The sequence below is a fragment of the Erpetoichthys calabaricus genome, chromosome 17 (genome assembly GCF_900747795.2).
Source record: "Erpetoichthys calabaricus chromosome 17, fErpCal1.3, whole genome shotgun sequence".
Lineage (NCBI taxonomy): Eukaryota > Metazoa > Chordata > Cladistia > Polypteriformes > Polypteridae > Erpetoichthys > Erpetoichthys calabaricus.
The window spans coordinates 87,414,825-87,431,180 of NC_041410.2; the positions used below are offsets into that span (position 1 = coordinate 87,414,825).

Sequence of the window (16,356 nt, forward strand, 5' to 3'; positions counted from 1 at the left end):
GGTTGAAGCGGTGGGTCTACAAGCAAGGTCCGGGGACTCGGACAGAAGAGATACTGCAAAGCTTTATGTGTTCTCTCATCAGGACACTAATTATGATAAAAGGACAGTGTTCAAAGTACTAAATGGCAAATTTTGTTGAGGTAAAAATGTTCAATTTTTTGTGTGGATTTTTTTTTCTTTGGATAAATTTACCCAAGTTTAGTGTAAGATCACACTAATGAGCAATTGAGACATTTTTCATTCCCTTTAGTTTTGCTCACCAAGGATTGCTGATAATTCTGCACGAGACACCACTTTCCCTTTGAGTGTAGCTCAGTGGTCAGCACTACTGCTTCACAAGTCCAGCATCCTAGGTCTGAATGCTATGCCTGGTCATTGTCCATTTGGAGTCTCACTATGTCTGTGCGGGTTTTCCCTAAGGTTACTCCAAATTTCCCTGGGTTAGGCTAAATGGGGATTACATATTAGCCCATTGTGTACATACCCGAGTGGGATGGTCTGGTCCTTGACCCTGTCCAGAGCTGTTTGGTGTCTTGTACCCAGTTTTGCCGGAACAGACTATAACTACATCCACCCTCGTATGATATTTCTTTAAATTTTTGCCTTTCATCCACACTACCCTGGGGTTTTTTAACCCAAGAAAATGCTCCCCACAGTGAAATTTTGGATGTGTGAAATTGCTTTGAAAGTACAGATTTTAATCACACTGATTTGTTGGTGTGGTTCTTCCCTGATTGGATTCTTTTCATTACAACATCTCATTCCCTGAAAGATCACCCTTCATGGAAGAAAACTGGTTTTGGTGGTTTTAATATGGGAGATGATATTTTCATAAACAATGTGAATATGCTAGTGTGGACAGAGATTGTTTTAGTATAAAAATGACATTTTTAAATAAAGAAAACATAGTAGTGTGGACATAGTTGTGCCCCAAGACCCTGGACTGGACCAATCAAGATTGAAAATGTTATGCTACTTTACTATTGAATTACAGAGCGTGTGTTGGGATCCTTCCATGCAACCAATATTGTGTGGGATATTACAATAAATTTTTCTTTGCATCATGTTATTCCATCTGGTGTTACTCCAAATAATGCTATTAAATAACTGAGACTTACTCTGAATCCAACCCTTCACTCCTTGTTACAAAAGTCTTGTGCCTTTCTCCATGTCATAAATGTTGTCGTAATGTGTACCAAGGCTCCTCTGTCATCTGGTGGCCCTTCAACACAGGGGCATTACTAATGACATTCACTTGGCTAGCTACATTATTAAATGTTACTTTTTTTCCCGTAACATTATTTGTCTTTTTCTTTCCAAAGGGCATGCAACACTATTTTCACAGCATTAGAGCAAAGCCAAGAAGCCATTGAAATCACAAGTGAAGATCATGTGATTCAGGTTTGTTACTGCATCATGTGTGTTTCAGAGAGTGTGGTCATGTGTATCTTCATCAGTTGCTTTAACTAAGAGAACTGTAATTTCTGCAATTATGAGTAAAAGTATCACTATGTGGCCCATCATAAAGAGCTAATAAACAGTTTGCTTCCAACAGTCATGGATTTCATTCATTTTTGTTTGAGAATGATATCAAATTATTAGTGTTAATGATTAGGTTATCTGATGGTAGACTGGACTGTAAACCAGAAATATGTCGACTCATTCACCATAATTTATTTTTAGCATGACCCAGAGGAACTTGCTTTAGCCTGTCAGAGCTCCATTCATATCATTCTAAAAACAACTGTACTGTTTGAATCAAAGCTCCAGAAGACCAGGTTGAAATCCCAGGCCAGTTAGCTCTCACCTAGTCTGCATGAGTTCTCTCTGTGTATTTCAGGTTTACCGTCTGTTTGATCACAACTCTGAATTGGGCCTGTATTCTTGAGTCCAGGAGTGTGTGTGTAAATGTGGACTGGGGCCACATGCCTGCTTCTTCCTCACAAATTGTTATTGACCCTATTGGCTACTTTAATTCTCTGGTCTTGCTTTTTATCTCTTCTAGTTTTCATTAGATATTTTCATTTATGTATTCATGTTATGAATTTTTGTTTTTTTTCTTCTTTTTTTTTTTTAATAATATTTTAAATAATATTTTCTGGATAAAAGTTTAAATGTTTCATGTCTTACATTTTGTGTGCCTGTCTCCTTTAGCTTCCTAAACTTCAAGGCTTTGTTAACTTTCTACTGACTTTAAACAATAAATACACAGAACAAAATTTCTTAAGTCCTCACAACTTTTGTGTACTCTTAATTTGTTAATAAAAAAGGTGGTGTTTGTTGCACTTAGTTTAGATTAAGTAATTTGTCAAATTAGAGTTTCTATAAAAAAGCCAGGGTTTATATTGCGTTTAATTAGCCCAACCTGTTTTGAGTTGTATTGGATCTCAGACCATCATGGATTGCTGGGCCACACCAGCATCAGAGCGCCCCATTTTACTTCTCTTGCCCTCTGTGACTGTTGCATAGTAAGTGTAGTATAGAAGGAAGCAGATAAGGGGAGCTGTAACCAGGGCAAATGACATGCTAAAGGAAGGGCTAGGGCAGTGTCTCAGCCCATTTACACTAGCCTTGCACAACCTTATACTTGGATTAAGCACATTTATAAAGCGGATCAATAGACAGCTATTATCTGTCAAATCAAGTTTGTTTTCATATGTACATTGTACAATGAAATCCATACTTGTATAGCTCCTTAGATCAGCTGAAAAAAAAAATCACAATACAAAGAAAAAAAAAATCAGTAACAAACACATACAGTACTAAACACACAACATATACTGTGCATTTGAAAAGTGTGCAGACTCCTTCACCTTCTGAACAATTTATTCAGTTGTAGCTTTAATTTTAAATTGACAAATTTGCTATTTTTGTCAATCATTCTACACTCAATAACCCATAATGACAAAGTAAAAACCTGTTTTCAGAAAGGCTTGCAGATTTACTAAAATTCAAAAATTGGAAATATCTCCTTAATATAAAAATAAGACCCTTAATTCATTAATTTTTGAAGCCCTTCTGGCAGCAATTACAACTTTGAATCATGTTGAATAAGTCTGTTAAAGCTTTGCACACTTGGGGCCTCATGTATAAACAGTGCGTATGTACAAAAATGTTGCGTACGCCCGTTTCCACACTCCCATCGCAATGTATAAAAACTAAACTTGGCGTAATGCCACGCACATTCTCACGGCAGCTCCCCCGCGCCTTTGTGTACTCACATTTTTGCTTTGTTTTGCAAACAGCCGGCACCCAGCCTTAAAGCAGTGCTACTCTTTCTGTTTGGTCTCCCTTATTTCAGGTTCACATCAGTGATATATCAAAATTAATTGCATATTGTTTACAAATTTAATTCACATGATTGTAATAATTCTGTAACAATATAATAGTGCATGGAACGAACAAAACTATTCCAAATACCACAGCTGCTTTAGCATTGTTACTCTCAGTGCACCACTCAGAGTATTTCAACACATTGTATGTGTGTGTGGTATCATAGCTGCACAACAGCTGATCGGAAAGCTGGCGGGTTGTGTAGATTGCTTAGAGGATTATCAGGATGCAACTTCCAGCCCTGGAGGACATTTATAGCACACGCTGCCTAAAGAACGCCACCAGCATTTGTATGGATTCCTCTCAGCCATACTGGCGTCTATCTGAACTTGTTTCTGCTTCGCTTTTGATGCTTGCTGGGACTGGCGCGACTCTGGATGAATGGAATAATTAAACATTATTAACGAAGATTTTTCAATGTTCCATAAAAGTTTTGAAGACTATGCATTCAAAGCTTACAGCTGACTTTACATTTATTACAGAGGTCATTGGGTGGCGATTGGTTAAGTAGAGAAAGAAAACGGAAGGACAGGAATTGGGGGTTGGTACGTTTGACCTAGACAGTACTGCTACTTTAAATGATCCCCTTCATGGTTGCACTTGTCCCAGAAGCATCTTGCAGGAGACAGGAACAATCCCTGGATGAGGCACCAGCACATCGCGTCCAGTGTGCCACCGTGTCCCCATACAGTATATTTAATACATGCTTTAATGCATTTCATAATGAAAGTGATGTCAAGTATACATCTTACTATTCTAAAATATTCAGAGAGCTGTAATATCATGAATGTAATATATTCTGTGTGGCGATCACTGCCTGTGCACTCCTTTCTACGAAAGAGAAAGCCCATTTAAGAAGCATATAGTGATTAATGACTGGGTTGGGGAACACATGCTACTTTAGTTACAATGGGATTTGAGAAACTCTAGTAAATTAAACATCGATTTAAATATGAAGTTTACAAAGTTCTACTTTAATGACAAAATAAACGGAGAATAAAGTGGAAATTTTGAATTTAAAGTCTACATTTTGACCTTTTTTTTTCTTCACTGTGTCACTAATTTTTTTTCCCCCCTTTTCTCTGTGCCCTAATATGCTTCTGTATGACACTCTGATAGTAGGCTACAACTCGCCTTTTCACCTCGACTTTGACATCTAACCACTTCTTTTTTATTTCGGACACTGCAACTTTCTGAACTTGAATGTTTGAGTGTCTCAGCCACGCTGCATCACTCCCATCACTTTCCTTTTGTTGCTTATAACACTGCATAATCCAACAAATAGTACATTTTTCCCTGTGCTTTTTCCACTGTCTTTTCACAAAACGCTAAAAGTAATGGGCTATTTATATTCATTTGCATATTCAAAGGGGCATAATTCTGGGAGGAGTCAGGGTGGGGTGGCAGGTGCGTGCCTGTGTGTTACATTTCACGCCGACCGGGATGTATGGCGCTGAAGTGCATGGAAGTTGGCTTACACAAGGTTTTGTGCATCTGAATTTTTTTGTGTGTATGCACATTTCCACTTTTGTCCATACGCCATGATTTAGTGTGAAGTCTACGCACTCTGTTATACTTGAGGCCCCTGGATTGGGGCAGTTTATCCCATTCTTCTGCAAACTGCTATCTTCAGGTCTCTCCACACATGTTGTATAGGGTTGAAGTCTGGACAGGCTGGGCCACCCAGGCTCATGCTGAGACTCCAGCATTGTCTGGGCTGTATGTTTCAGATCATTGTCGTGACAAAAGGTGAATTGGCTCTCCAGCGTAAGGTGGCTTGCCCCTTAGAGCAGGTTTTCTTCAAGGACTTCTCTATATGTGGCTGTATTCACTATATCTTCAATTCTGACCAGTCTCCCTGTACCTGCACCCCCTTACCATGATGCTGCCACCACCATGGTTCAACCGTAGGGATGGTATTAGGCAGGTGAGGAGTGGTGTCTGGTCTTTCCAAGACATGGTGCTTGGACATCTGTCTAACAAGTTCAGTTCTTCTCTTTTCAGGCCAGAGACTCTTCTTTCGTCATGCACACAGATTAATTTAAACTGTCATATGCTGTTTAGTGAAGAGTGACTTCCATCTAGCTACTCTAGCAAAAATCCCTGCTTGATGGAGTGCTACTGAGATGGTTGTCCTTCCTACAGGTTCTTCCATCTCAGCAGAAGACTTTAATAGATATTCAAAAGTGGCTGTTGGGTCTTTGGTCACATTCATGACCAAAGCCCTTCTTGCCTGGTTATTCAATTTGGGCAGACAGACAGCTCTAGTAAGAATCCTTGTGTTTCCATGCTTCTTTGATATAACAATTATTGAGACCACTGTGCTCCTGGGAACACCCAAAAGTTTTAGATGTGGTTTTATCTACTTGCCCTGATCTATGCCTCACCACAATTTGATCACATAGACCTACAGAGAGTTCCTTGGACTTTATGGCTGTGTTGTTGTCCTGATAAGCAGTGTGAGTTGTGGGACCTTCTATACACAAATAGATCTGAGCCTTTCTAAATGATGTCAAGTCAATTCAGTTTGCCAAAGGTGGACTGTCAGTCAAGTCCTAGACACATCTTAAGAGGAATTAAAGCAAACAGAATGTACCGCAGCTCAATGTGGAGTGCCATGGCAAAGGGTCTGAATACTTCTAGGAATGAGAGATTTCAGTTTTTTTATTCCTAATAAATATGCAAAATTTTCTGAAAACATGTTTTCACTTTGTCTTTATGGGATATTGTGTGTAAACTGATTAAAACAAATGGCAAATGTGTGCCTTTCTAAGACAGCAAGAGTTGTAGCTGGAATTAAAAGATTGGAAACATTGGAAGTGAAAGTTAGTTAGAAATCGGCATGCTATAAATCACAGAGCGACAGTATAAAACAGTGGATCCCAAAATCGCTGCCAGATGGACCTTGTGGCTCCTAGTTTTATGATCAGCATAATGCTTCCAGGACAGACTTTGGTTCCCCTTGCCAAAGGAACAGAGTAACTAGGGTGAGAACATAAATGGCAGAAAGGTTGGAAGGACACAAGAATGAGTGAGTGACCATGTATGATTGAACCTTGTGATGTACTGGCACCCCATCCGTGGTTGATTCCTGCCTTATTCCTGATGCTTCTTAGATAAGAGCTAGGTCTCTGCAGCCTTACAATGGAATATATAGATTCAGAAAATGGATAATTAAACAAATGCATGGTCTTCAATGAAGCTTATCATTCTTCAGAGTGACATTCCCAGACAATCAAGTGGGAGGAACCTACACAAGCAAATAGCCCAGATTAGTTGCAGCAGATACTTGGTCAGGTGGCTAATTGTTTTTGTGATTAAGTGAAATGAGCCAAAGCCTCTGGGCCTGTCTCAGGAAGACTCCTAGGAGGACAGATATTAATGTTAGGTGCATGATTAGTAGGGAAGTGATGAGGGAGATTATAAACATGCAAAGAAACAGAGTGAGCACACACAAGATAATCCACTACACTTGACAAAGTATGATGTATGGAGCACAAGTCAAAGGAGATTATGCTCAAGCTTTGTACCACACTAGTGAGGCCGCACCCGAGTACTGTGTACAGTTTCGGTCTCCAGGCTACAAAAAACACACAGAAGCGCTAGAAAATTTTCAGAGAAGTAAAATTAGGCTGACTTCAGGACTGTAGGGGATGGAAGGATTAAAGGAGTTGAAACTTTTCAGTTTAGGCAAACTGTGATTAAGAGGTTATATGATTGAAATGTTTAAAATTATGAAAGGAATTAGTTCAGGGGATCACAACTGTTTCTTGAAAGTAAGGTTCACATAATAGGCACACACTTGGAAACTTGTTAAGGGTAAATTTTGCACAAACATTACAAAGTTCTTCTTCACACAGACAAATGGAATAAATTGCCAAATAGTCTGGTAGAGACTAGAACTTTAGGGATTTTCATATCTCAACATGATGTTATTTTGGAGAAATTAGCTGAATAAGACTGGCAAGCTCTGTTGGGCTGATTGGTCTGTTCTTGTTAAATTTTTTCTAATGTTCCCTTTTAAAATGTCTCTCTGCTGCCTCTTTGTGTGACCACTGGAAACCCACTTGGCCTGCCCTTGTCTGTTTTGTGTATATTGTTCTTGTTGTCATAGTACTTTTGGGGAACAATGCAAACATGAGGTGAATGTAAAAACTCCACACAATGATTTCCTGAAATTTGAACCCACACACCAGGCAGACATCTATTCATTTTTTTCAATCAGTACCAAGCAATCTTTAATAAACAATGGGAACTGGGATCTCCACTTAATGGCCTATGTTCCAGGCAGAAGCTTCTGCAGGGACATGTACTGGCTAGTGGAAGTTCTGGCCCACGTAGAGTACTACTTGGCTACTGGCCTTTTCAGCCCATATGGTAACTGCAGGATTTCAGTTCACACACATTTTTAATTCTGATGCTAATTCACCGGTCTTATTGATTCCTTTCCTTACGGTTTTTTGTTTTTTTTTTGTTTCTGTAAGTCAAAGGGGTCTACAGTACCAATGAATAGTTTGGATTCAGGCACTGTTTGAAAGGAAGGCATGGTGGTTTAATAACTAGCACTTTTGGTTCAAGGATCCTGCCTTTAAGGTTCGAGATCCCTCAATTTGCTGTTGTCTTTGTGAAATGTGAATGTCTTCCTCCAGTGTCTATCTGGGTTTTCCCTCTAGGTGCTCTAAGTTTCTCTTTCACAGTTGACAGAGGTGTTCAGTAAAGATATGTAGACCGTGCAGTTAATAGAGGTACAATCCAGGACTGTTTCTTCATTGGGCTCGAGTCCCCCATAGCATTACATTGGATTAATCAGGCCCGAGAAAGGCATGTTGTGAAAATCTTTAACAAGAATTGTTTCTATATTTCCGATTCAACCGCTTTTTTTTTTATTCATTTCTGTACTTTTCCTTTGGTATTTCCATACTATCATTAAACTTAATTTAACAAAAGTATGCCTTGACATCAAAGCTTCCACATGGGGAACTATCATCACCTTTGACTCCATGATTATAGACCGTCTCCTTAATAATTTAAAGCTAATATAGTTCTAGAACATCAGAAACTGTAGAGGCAGCTTGTCTAGATCCAGGCCTGGAGGGATATATGCACGTTATCCATCTCTCTTTGCCAGGGTTAAAGGGTGGGAGATGTGCAGGCAATGATGACGTTACGGGCTGGGTATACACTGTGCAGTTTTCAGAAATCCTGGTCAAGTAACTACTTGCACTGCACAATAGAGTGGCCACTCATATATGTGCTCACACTGTATAAAAACATTTGGTCCAACTGACATGCCACATGTGGGTGTTCAAACTGTACATGTACATGTCCCCGAAGGACTGCTTTACCCATTCAAAAAAACATGATGGCCACAGACTTCTCAAAATCTCAAAGAAAAGAGCTGTGCTCCTGACTCTTGCCATACTGTGCTCTAAAAGTACAAAGAAAACAAAAAGGTGTGACTGGACACATGGGTGGTGTCAGTGCGGACAATATGGTCTGTCTATTTTACAGACAGAATTGGAGATAAGTTGTCTAAGTAAATTACCGTTGTGTGTGTTTATCTCTGGATGTTCCAGTAAAGGTTTCCTAAGATACTTAGTTGTTATGTGTATTGTTACATGATATTTAGAGCTTTGAAATCAAAAAATGCGAAAATGAGCATGACAGCGGCAACTCCCAATGTACAATATACTGTGATCAATGCACAATGAAATTTTATGAAAGGCTGCTCACACTACAAAACAGCCAACTGAAATTTCTGACATACCTGTAAATCGGGCATCACAACCTCTCTCACACTGCACGTGAAATTCATGCCGACTTGTCCTTAAAACCCTACCAAAATCACACAGTGTAAGGTTCACTCAGCAATTCCAGATCGGTGGTTCTAGCACCTGGGGCCTCATGTATAAACGGTGCGTATGCATAGAAATGTTGCGTAAGAATGTTTCCACGTTCAAATCGCGATGTATAAAACCTACACTTAGCGTAAAGCCATGCACTTTTCCACGGTACCTCATACCCTGTCGTACGCAAGTTCTCCGCTCGGTTTTGCAGACTGGCGGCACCCAGCGTCAAAGGAGTGCTACTGTTCCTGTGTGGTTACCCTTTCTTAGATCCACATCCACGATGGCGGCTTTATCAAATACACTGAAATTAACTGCATATTGTTCATAAATGTAATGCATCTGATTGTAATTAACCTGTAACAATATAATGGTCCACAGAATGGTCAAACTATTCTAAATACCATAACTGCTTTAGCGTTGTTACTCTCACTGCACCTTCTTCTTCTTCTGTCAGCTGCTCCCGTTAGGGGTTGCCACAGCGGATCATCTTTTTTCATATTACTCTCACAGTGATATAAATACTCCGAGTGGTGCAGTATCTCAGTGGGGAATCACAGATCTACAGTGATCGGAAAGAGAATTATCGGTATACAGCATCAAGCACTAGCTGCCTCAGCCATTCGCTATCTGAACTGCTCTCATCCGACCAACGCTTCTCAGCCTTTCCTGTTCGGACCTCGCGGTTCACAAACCGTTTCATCCCAAGAACTATACACGCACTCAATCAATCCATCAAGTGCTTCTTGTAGAACTGTTTGTACTTGCAAGTTACCGTGAGGTACTTATGATACAGTTATAATATTGCACAACCTGAGCCACTTTATAAAGCGTGTATTTACATATGATGACGATATCATTTTTAAGATGAAATGCAGCAAAATATGTTGATTATATTATACAGATAAAACTTTAACTACACGGTGCCGCAGCGCTAGCGAGCTTGAGCTTCGTTCACGGTTTGTTCCTGCCTCGCGCTGTTTTCATACTGTGGCTGGCACAACACTGGAAGGATAGATGGATAGAATAATTAAACATTACGAAGATATTTCGACGTTCCTTAAAAGTTTTGAAGAATCGGCATTCTAAGCTTACAGATGGCTTAACGTCTATTACAGAGCTGATTGTGTGGCGATTGGGTATTTGGAGCAAGAAAAGTAAGAACAGGAATTGGGGTTAGTACGTTTGAAAGAGACAGTACTTCTGAACAAAGCATTTCATTGGAGGTTGCACATGGCGCAGCAAGCATCTTGCTGTAAGACATGAACAAATCACTGCGCCACCGTGTTCCCATTTTTATAACATGCTTTAACTCATATCATCATGAAAATGATATCACGTATACTTCTCAGTATTTTAATTACTCAGAGAGCTGTAATATTACGAACGTAATGGTTTCTGTGTCCTGTTGGAGGAAGAGCACGTAGTGATTCAGGCACATAGAGCTCATATAAGATCAAATACAAAACAAAGCATTTAACGTGCTACTTTAGTTACGATGGGATTTGAGAAACTAGTAAATTAAACGATTTTAAGATGAAGTTTATGATGTTCTACTTTAATGACAAAATAAATTATGTGATTAAAGTGCAAATTTCGAGATTAAAGTTGACATTTCGTGCTTTTTTCACACTGTGTGCCTTTTTTTCCACTGTACCCTAATAAGCTTTCATAAGACACTCAAATGGTGGGCTACAAGTCTCCTTTTCACACCGACTTTGATATGTGACAACTTCTTTTTTATTTCGGGCACTGTGCGACTTTGTGAACTTGAGCTTTCGAGTTTCTCTAACACGCTATGTCACTCGATCAACTTCCTTTTGTTGCTTATATAACTGTTTAAACCAACAAATAGTACGTTTTTCTTTGCCTCCATTTGGTATTCGCTGAAATTCTTCTATTTTTCCTCGTACTTTTGCCATTGCCTTTTCACAGAACGCTGGGCTTAAGGGCTATTTATATTGATTTGCATATTCAAAGAGGTGTAATTCTGGGAGGAGTTGGGGCGGGACAGCAAGTGTGTGCATGTGTGTTTACTTCCACGCAGAGCAGGATTTATGTAGCAGAAGAATGCGGAAGTTGGCGAACGCACAGATTCCTGCATCTGGATTTTTCTGTGCATAAGCACATTTCGGCTTTTGTGCTTACGTCATGTTATAGTGCAAACTCTACGCACGCCGTTATGCAGGAGGCCCCTGGTGTTGAGACTTTAACAGGGTTGGTTACCTGATGCAGGCATCTGCCTCACAGAGCTGTATTTAACATTCATAACTCTGCTTAAAACCTTCAATAAACCCCTAAGTTGACACCCCTCCCATGAACCATTGAGACCAGAGAAATAGAAGGATCTAGACCACATTAATGATGAGTTTATATATTAAAGCACATACTTAAAAAACAAAGACCAAATATTAAATACAAAATATAAGTAATAAGGGAAACAATTTAGCAGTGATGACACAGATTCTGGCCTTCCCCTCAATACAATCTGCTTGTCTTTTCAAATCTCATTGGGTATTCATCTACTTCTTAATGTTTGACCCACCCAGGACTTTCCCTGCTGAAATGGTGTTGTACTTCTTTTCACATAGACAATTTCTTTTTATGTCTAATAATCTAAAACACACATATCTAAAATATGCATTTCTTTGTCCTTATATCTACTTCTGTTTTCACTTCCATTTGTCCTAAGATTCATACTTACTATTATCTAAAACAGTGTTTCCCAACCTCGGTCCTGGGGGCACACTGTGGCTGCAGGTGTTTGTTCCAACCAACTTCTGTTTTTAATTGGACTCCTGGGCTAATTAAGTGATGTTTTATTTCCCAAGTTCTGTGTTTTACAATATTTTCATCTTGATTTTCATTCTACTTTTCTAGGTGTTCTAACTGTTTAATTAACCCATTATTTACTAATTAGGGGGTCTGATGCTAAAGTACTTGCAGTCTTTGTTTATTCCGTGTTGTTTGCCAGCATGTCTGTTCTCTCATTTTTAATTGTCATTAATAAGATACAACGAAGGAGAAAAACTGCACAGAGAAAGGGCAAACTATAATAAAATCAACAAAAGAGATTTAAGCATTTAAATCTATAGCAAAAGCAGAAATATTTCTAAATGTCTTATAAATGTAAAAATCATGCTGCTGTGCTTTTCTGAATGTACTGTAGAATAAAAGAAAAATAATCCCAGCTAATTAAATGAGCTCAGTGTTATCAGGTGTTGTCACTGATTAGGAATCTGGTTAGAACAAAAAATTGCAGCCACAGGGGGGGTCCACTGGACTGAGGTTGGGAAACACTGATCTAGAAAAACATTACTTTGATTATTTTGATTACAAACTTTGTTCATGATTTCAAAGCGTAATTTAAAAAAAAAAAAAAAAAACTTTTTGAGCAGCACTTGTCAGAGGAACCGTGTTTTGTGGATTTAACTGACATGTTTTGTTCCTTGCTTAATTTTGAAATTTTCCAACACTAGAGCCACAGCTGGACCTACCAGTTTCAATTTTTTATCATCAGTCTCTTCAGTCCATTTCTGGCCTGATTTGTTTCTTGTGTCTTAGCTTTTGCTGGTGGGCCAGGTTTACCTCGTTTTCTTGACATGCATATATGACATCTTGTTAGCAACTGATATTCAGATCATGTAGGGAGAAATATTCCCGACAAAATTAATTAAATAAATAAATATGGAAGTTAATTGTATTGTGAAATGTGACAATAAAAAATAAAGCACAATGACAACGTGAGTATAAATAATTATATGTGTTATTAGTTGTTCTTGTATTTAATTTCTTAATGTATTTATTATTTCTTCATTTATTTATCTCAGTTACTCTACACGCAACATCAAATACAACTAGAAATTCAATTATTTTCACCTGTCAAAGTTGAGAGTATAGTTTGCAGTTCTTGTCACACGGTACAAGAACAGAAACGGAAGCTGTGCAGAGGAGAGCCACCAGGACTGAATGGCATGTCCTACTGTGAGATTCAGAAAGTTAAACTTGTACAGTCAGTCTCAAACAGAGGAGGCTGTGTGGGGACCTAACCTAGGTCTTCAAAATTCTCAAAGGCATTGATAAAGAAGATCCAGCACAATTCTTTCACCTTAATGGTGAATCACATACTCAAGGACATCAAAGGAAACGATGCATTTAGAACTGAAGCCAGGAAGCACTTTTTTACGCAAAGTGTTGGGGGAGTCTAGAAGAAACTATGGAGACATGGAGTTGAAGCAGAAACCCTGACAACTTTTAAGAAGAATCTGGATGAGATATTGAGACAGCTTAGTTATTAGGTAAACAAACAAGCTCAATGGACTGAATGGTCTCATCTCGCTTGTCAAATTTGTTATGTTCTTATGAATTGGTGAATTGCTAGTGGAGTGGGCCTAAATGTTTGATAATCAAGTGCTACATTTATGGGCTGGCAACAATCCCATCAGATGCAGAAGCCTGATGATGTCCTCAATTAAAGCTGTGGCCTAGTGTAGTACAGGCCACCTTTTTCTTGCATTTGTAGACACCACGGACTCGCAAAGTCACAACTTTGAGCCTGCACTTTGCTTACCATGGAAATCCAGTGGCTCATAGACATGTGCAACATGAGCCAAGTGAGTGTCCCCCCTTCTGACAATTCACCAATCAAAACAAATTACTCACCAGGGCCTGCCCTCTCAACTGCGACAAGGACATAAAAAAAAAATGAAAATGACATTTTTCATTTCAAACAGTATTTCATGTTGTTTATGAGTCACTAAAATAAATAAATGAAATAATCATCAATAAACATTTATTTACGCTCATATCATGTTATACATTTACTATCACATTTCACAATGCATTTATTTGCATATTTATTTTGTCTGAAATATTCCTCCATAATTGCACACTTGTATCTCTACATTTAAAATCTGTGGCACTGTATAAAACAGTCATTTTAAATAAAAGCAATGTACTAGCAAGTAGATTTGAAACCCCAAATAGCATTATCTTGTAACTTGGTCAAACAAAACGTTACCAGCCGGCATGACCTTGTGTTCTCTATAAAGCACCCTGTAATGGTATTCTCTGTGAAAGGCTATAAACAAAATAAATATAGGTTAAGTGATTGATTAACTGGTTAATTAAGCCAAGGATTAGCTAACTAAATTTTTTTTTTTTTTTTTTTGAAACGCATGTACTGAGTTCAGAGAATTTCTGTCAGGAATTTTTATTTTATTTTAAGTTGGGCTGGGATCAAATGCCAGCAAGCACTGCATCCCACCAAGGTCCAAGTTTGAGGGCCCTGCAGTTGAGGCCCGACTTGTTTATGCTTTGATCTGCCTGCTGGAACATCAACGAGAACATCCACCTCAAAAAGGCATCCTCTAATGATGTGCAACAGAGCATGCATAGGCAAGTCAGAACAAGCAGCTACTGGTACTCCCCTCTCTCATAAAAAAAAGTCTGCCTGGCCTGTAGAGTGCAGAGAAATGTGCTTAGAGGTACATGCCTCAAATGAATGAAGAATTTTGTACTATAGTGCTTTACGACGCTCCGTCATCATTTCTGTGTTAAGATGTCTCTCTCCCAAACATCAGACGGCTGACTTCTAAGAGAACCTTTATGTCTGTGTGTTTGTGTTCAAGGTGGGTGCCAAAGCAGGGGGTGTCTTTTGAGGCCTACTGAAGTCCTTCACATGATGAAATAACTCTTCTGTTCTGTCAGCTCGGCCTTTTCTTTATCTACTGCTGCTGTTTGGTTTTGCTATTTTTCTATATTCGCTTGTAAATAATTCATCTGTCCCTGACTTGGCAAACAAGAAAGACAGTTCTGGATGTAAGCCATTAATCACAAGTTGTTCACCAACAAAACTTAAAAAGAATTAGACATTTCTCACATGACCAAATGACTAAAAAAAAGTTCCAGTCTTTACCTCATGTCTCATGAATACTTGTTCTTCACATATTGGTATTTTGGGATAAAAAAAACACTGCAAGACTCTAACAATGTTATCCTACACCTTGAGTTGTTGCCAGTATTCCAGATTTGGTCTCAATGGCATGTTATAGAGTTATCTGCTTGCTGCCACATACTTAGTATACACTGTGGACAATGTCAGTACAAGCCTAGTAATCAAAATGCCTTCTTCCTTTTTTATAAATGGCCTCAGTGAACAGCTAAGTGCCCATAATGTTGAATTACTCATTATTGGTGGGAGGCAGATAAGCCACTTATATTGAACATGCCAATAGAGGCACTTCACTGCAGTTATCTGGCAATAACATTTTTTGAACATGCTCTTCCAGTGAGAGTGCTGATGTTTCCAGCAAGGTGAATGTCATAATCTGTAAGCATCATGGGGCACTTTTGTTCACACGCGCATCCACACTTGCTTTCACCAGGGCAATTTACAGTCAAAATCTATCTAAAGTCACATCTTTCCACACCAACTTGGCTTGGTGTGAATGTAAGGGCATTTACTATAGCCAAGTGGTCCCGGCAGAGGGCGGACATCTATCCAGGCTGCATCCTGCCTTCTGTCACTTGTTTACAGGGTAGGTATTGACTCCTGGTGACCCTGTGGACATGATCAGATATTATCCTCTTTAATAAAATCCCTGTGTGCGTCCATGTGTCCGTGTGTGTGTGTGTGTGTCTGTGTGTCTTCTGGTGAAGTGCGCATGCACGGGGCACTCTTTAATAAAGGACATCATTGCTGGGGAGAGTGCTGATTGGGTACTCGCGCCCGCGCACATAAAATCTGTTGTTGGGGAGACGCCACACATACAATAATCAGCTGCACACCAGCACAGATTAAAATACTTGCTGGGGAACTGCACAGTACTTGCTGGAGAGACGCCACAGCCACGATTATCAGCTGCACGCCACACATTACATCAGTTCCTGGGGAGACTCTGCTGATTGCCCACTGTTGTGACAGAAAATTAAACGCATATTACGGACAAGGTGGAAGTACAGGGAAGGGCGGAATGAGTGGCAGAGTCACCGGCCTCTAGCAGATGCTTCAAAGGCCGCCTGACGCGTCACACAAGACAGAGAGGGTGGGACCTATAACATATTGCGCGGCCGATCCAATCGGATTTTGGTAAATGAGGTAACACCTAAAACATAAGGCACGAAAAATCCAATCGGGTACTGAGACATGGAGACCAGCTTCCCCAAAGAGGTGGGA

At 39.4% G+C, this 16,356-nt stretch overlaps 1 protein-coding gene across 3 annotated transcripts in view; it reads left to right on the top strand.

Moving 5' to 3' along the window:
- pde8a (phosphodiesterase 8A) overlaps nucleotides 1-16,356 on the top strand; it is a 324,022-nt gene that overhangs the window by 250,556 nt on the left and 57,110 nt on the right. For all 3 annotated transcript variants that reach the window (XM_051920426.1, XM_028823660.2, XM_051920427.1), the window contains one exon: nucleotides 1,323-1,401. In XM_051920426.1, coding sequence (XP_051776386.1) covers nucleotides 1,323-1,401 — 79 coding nt within the window. The remainder of the gene's footprint in view (nucleotides 1-1,322; nucleotides 1,402-16,356) is intronic.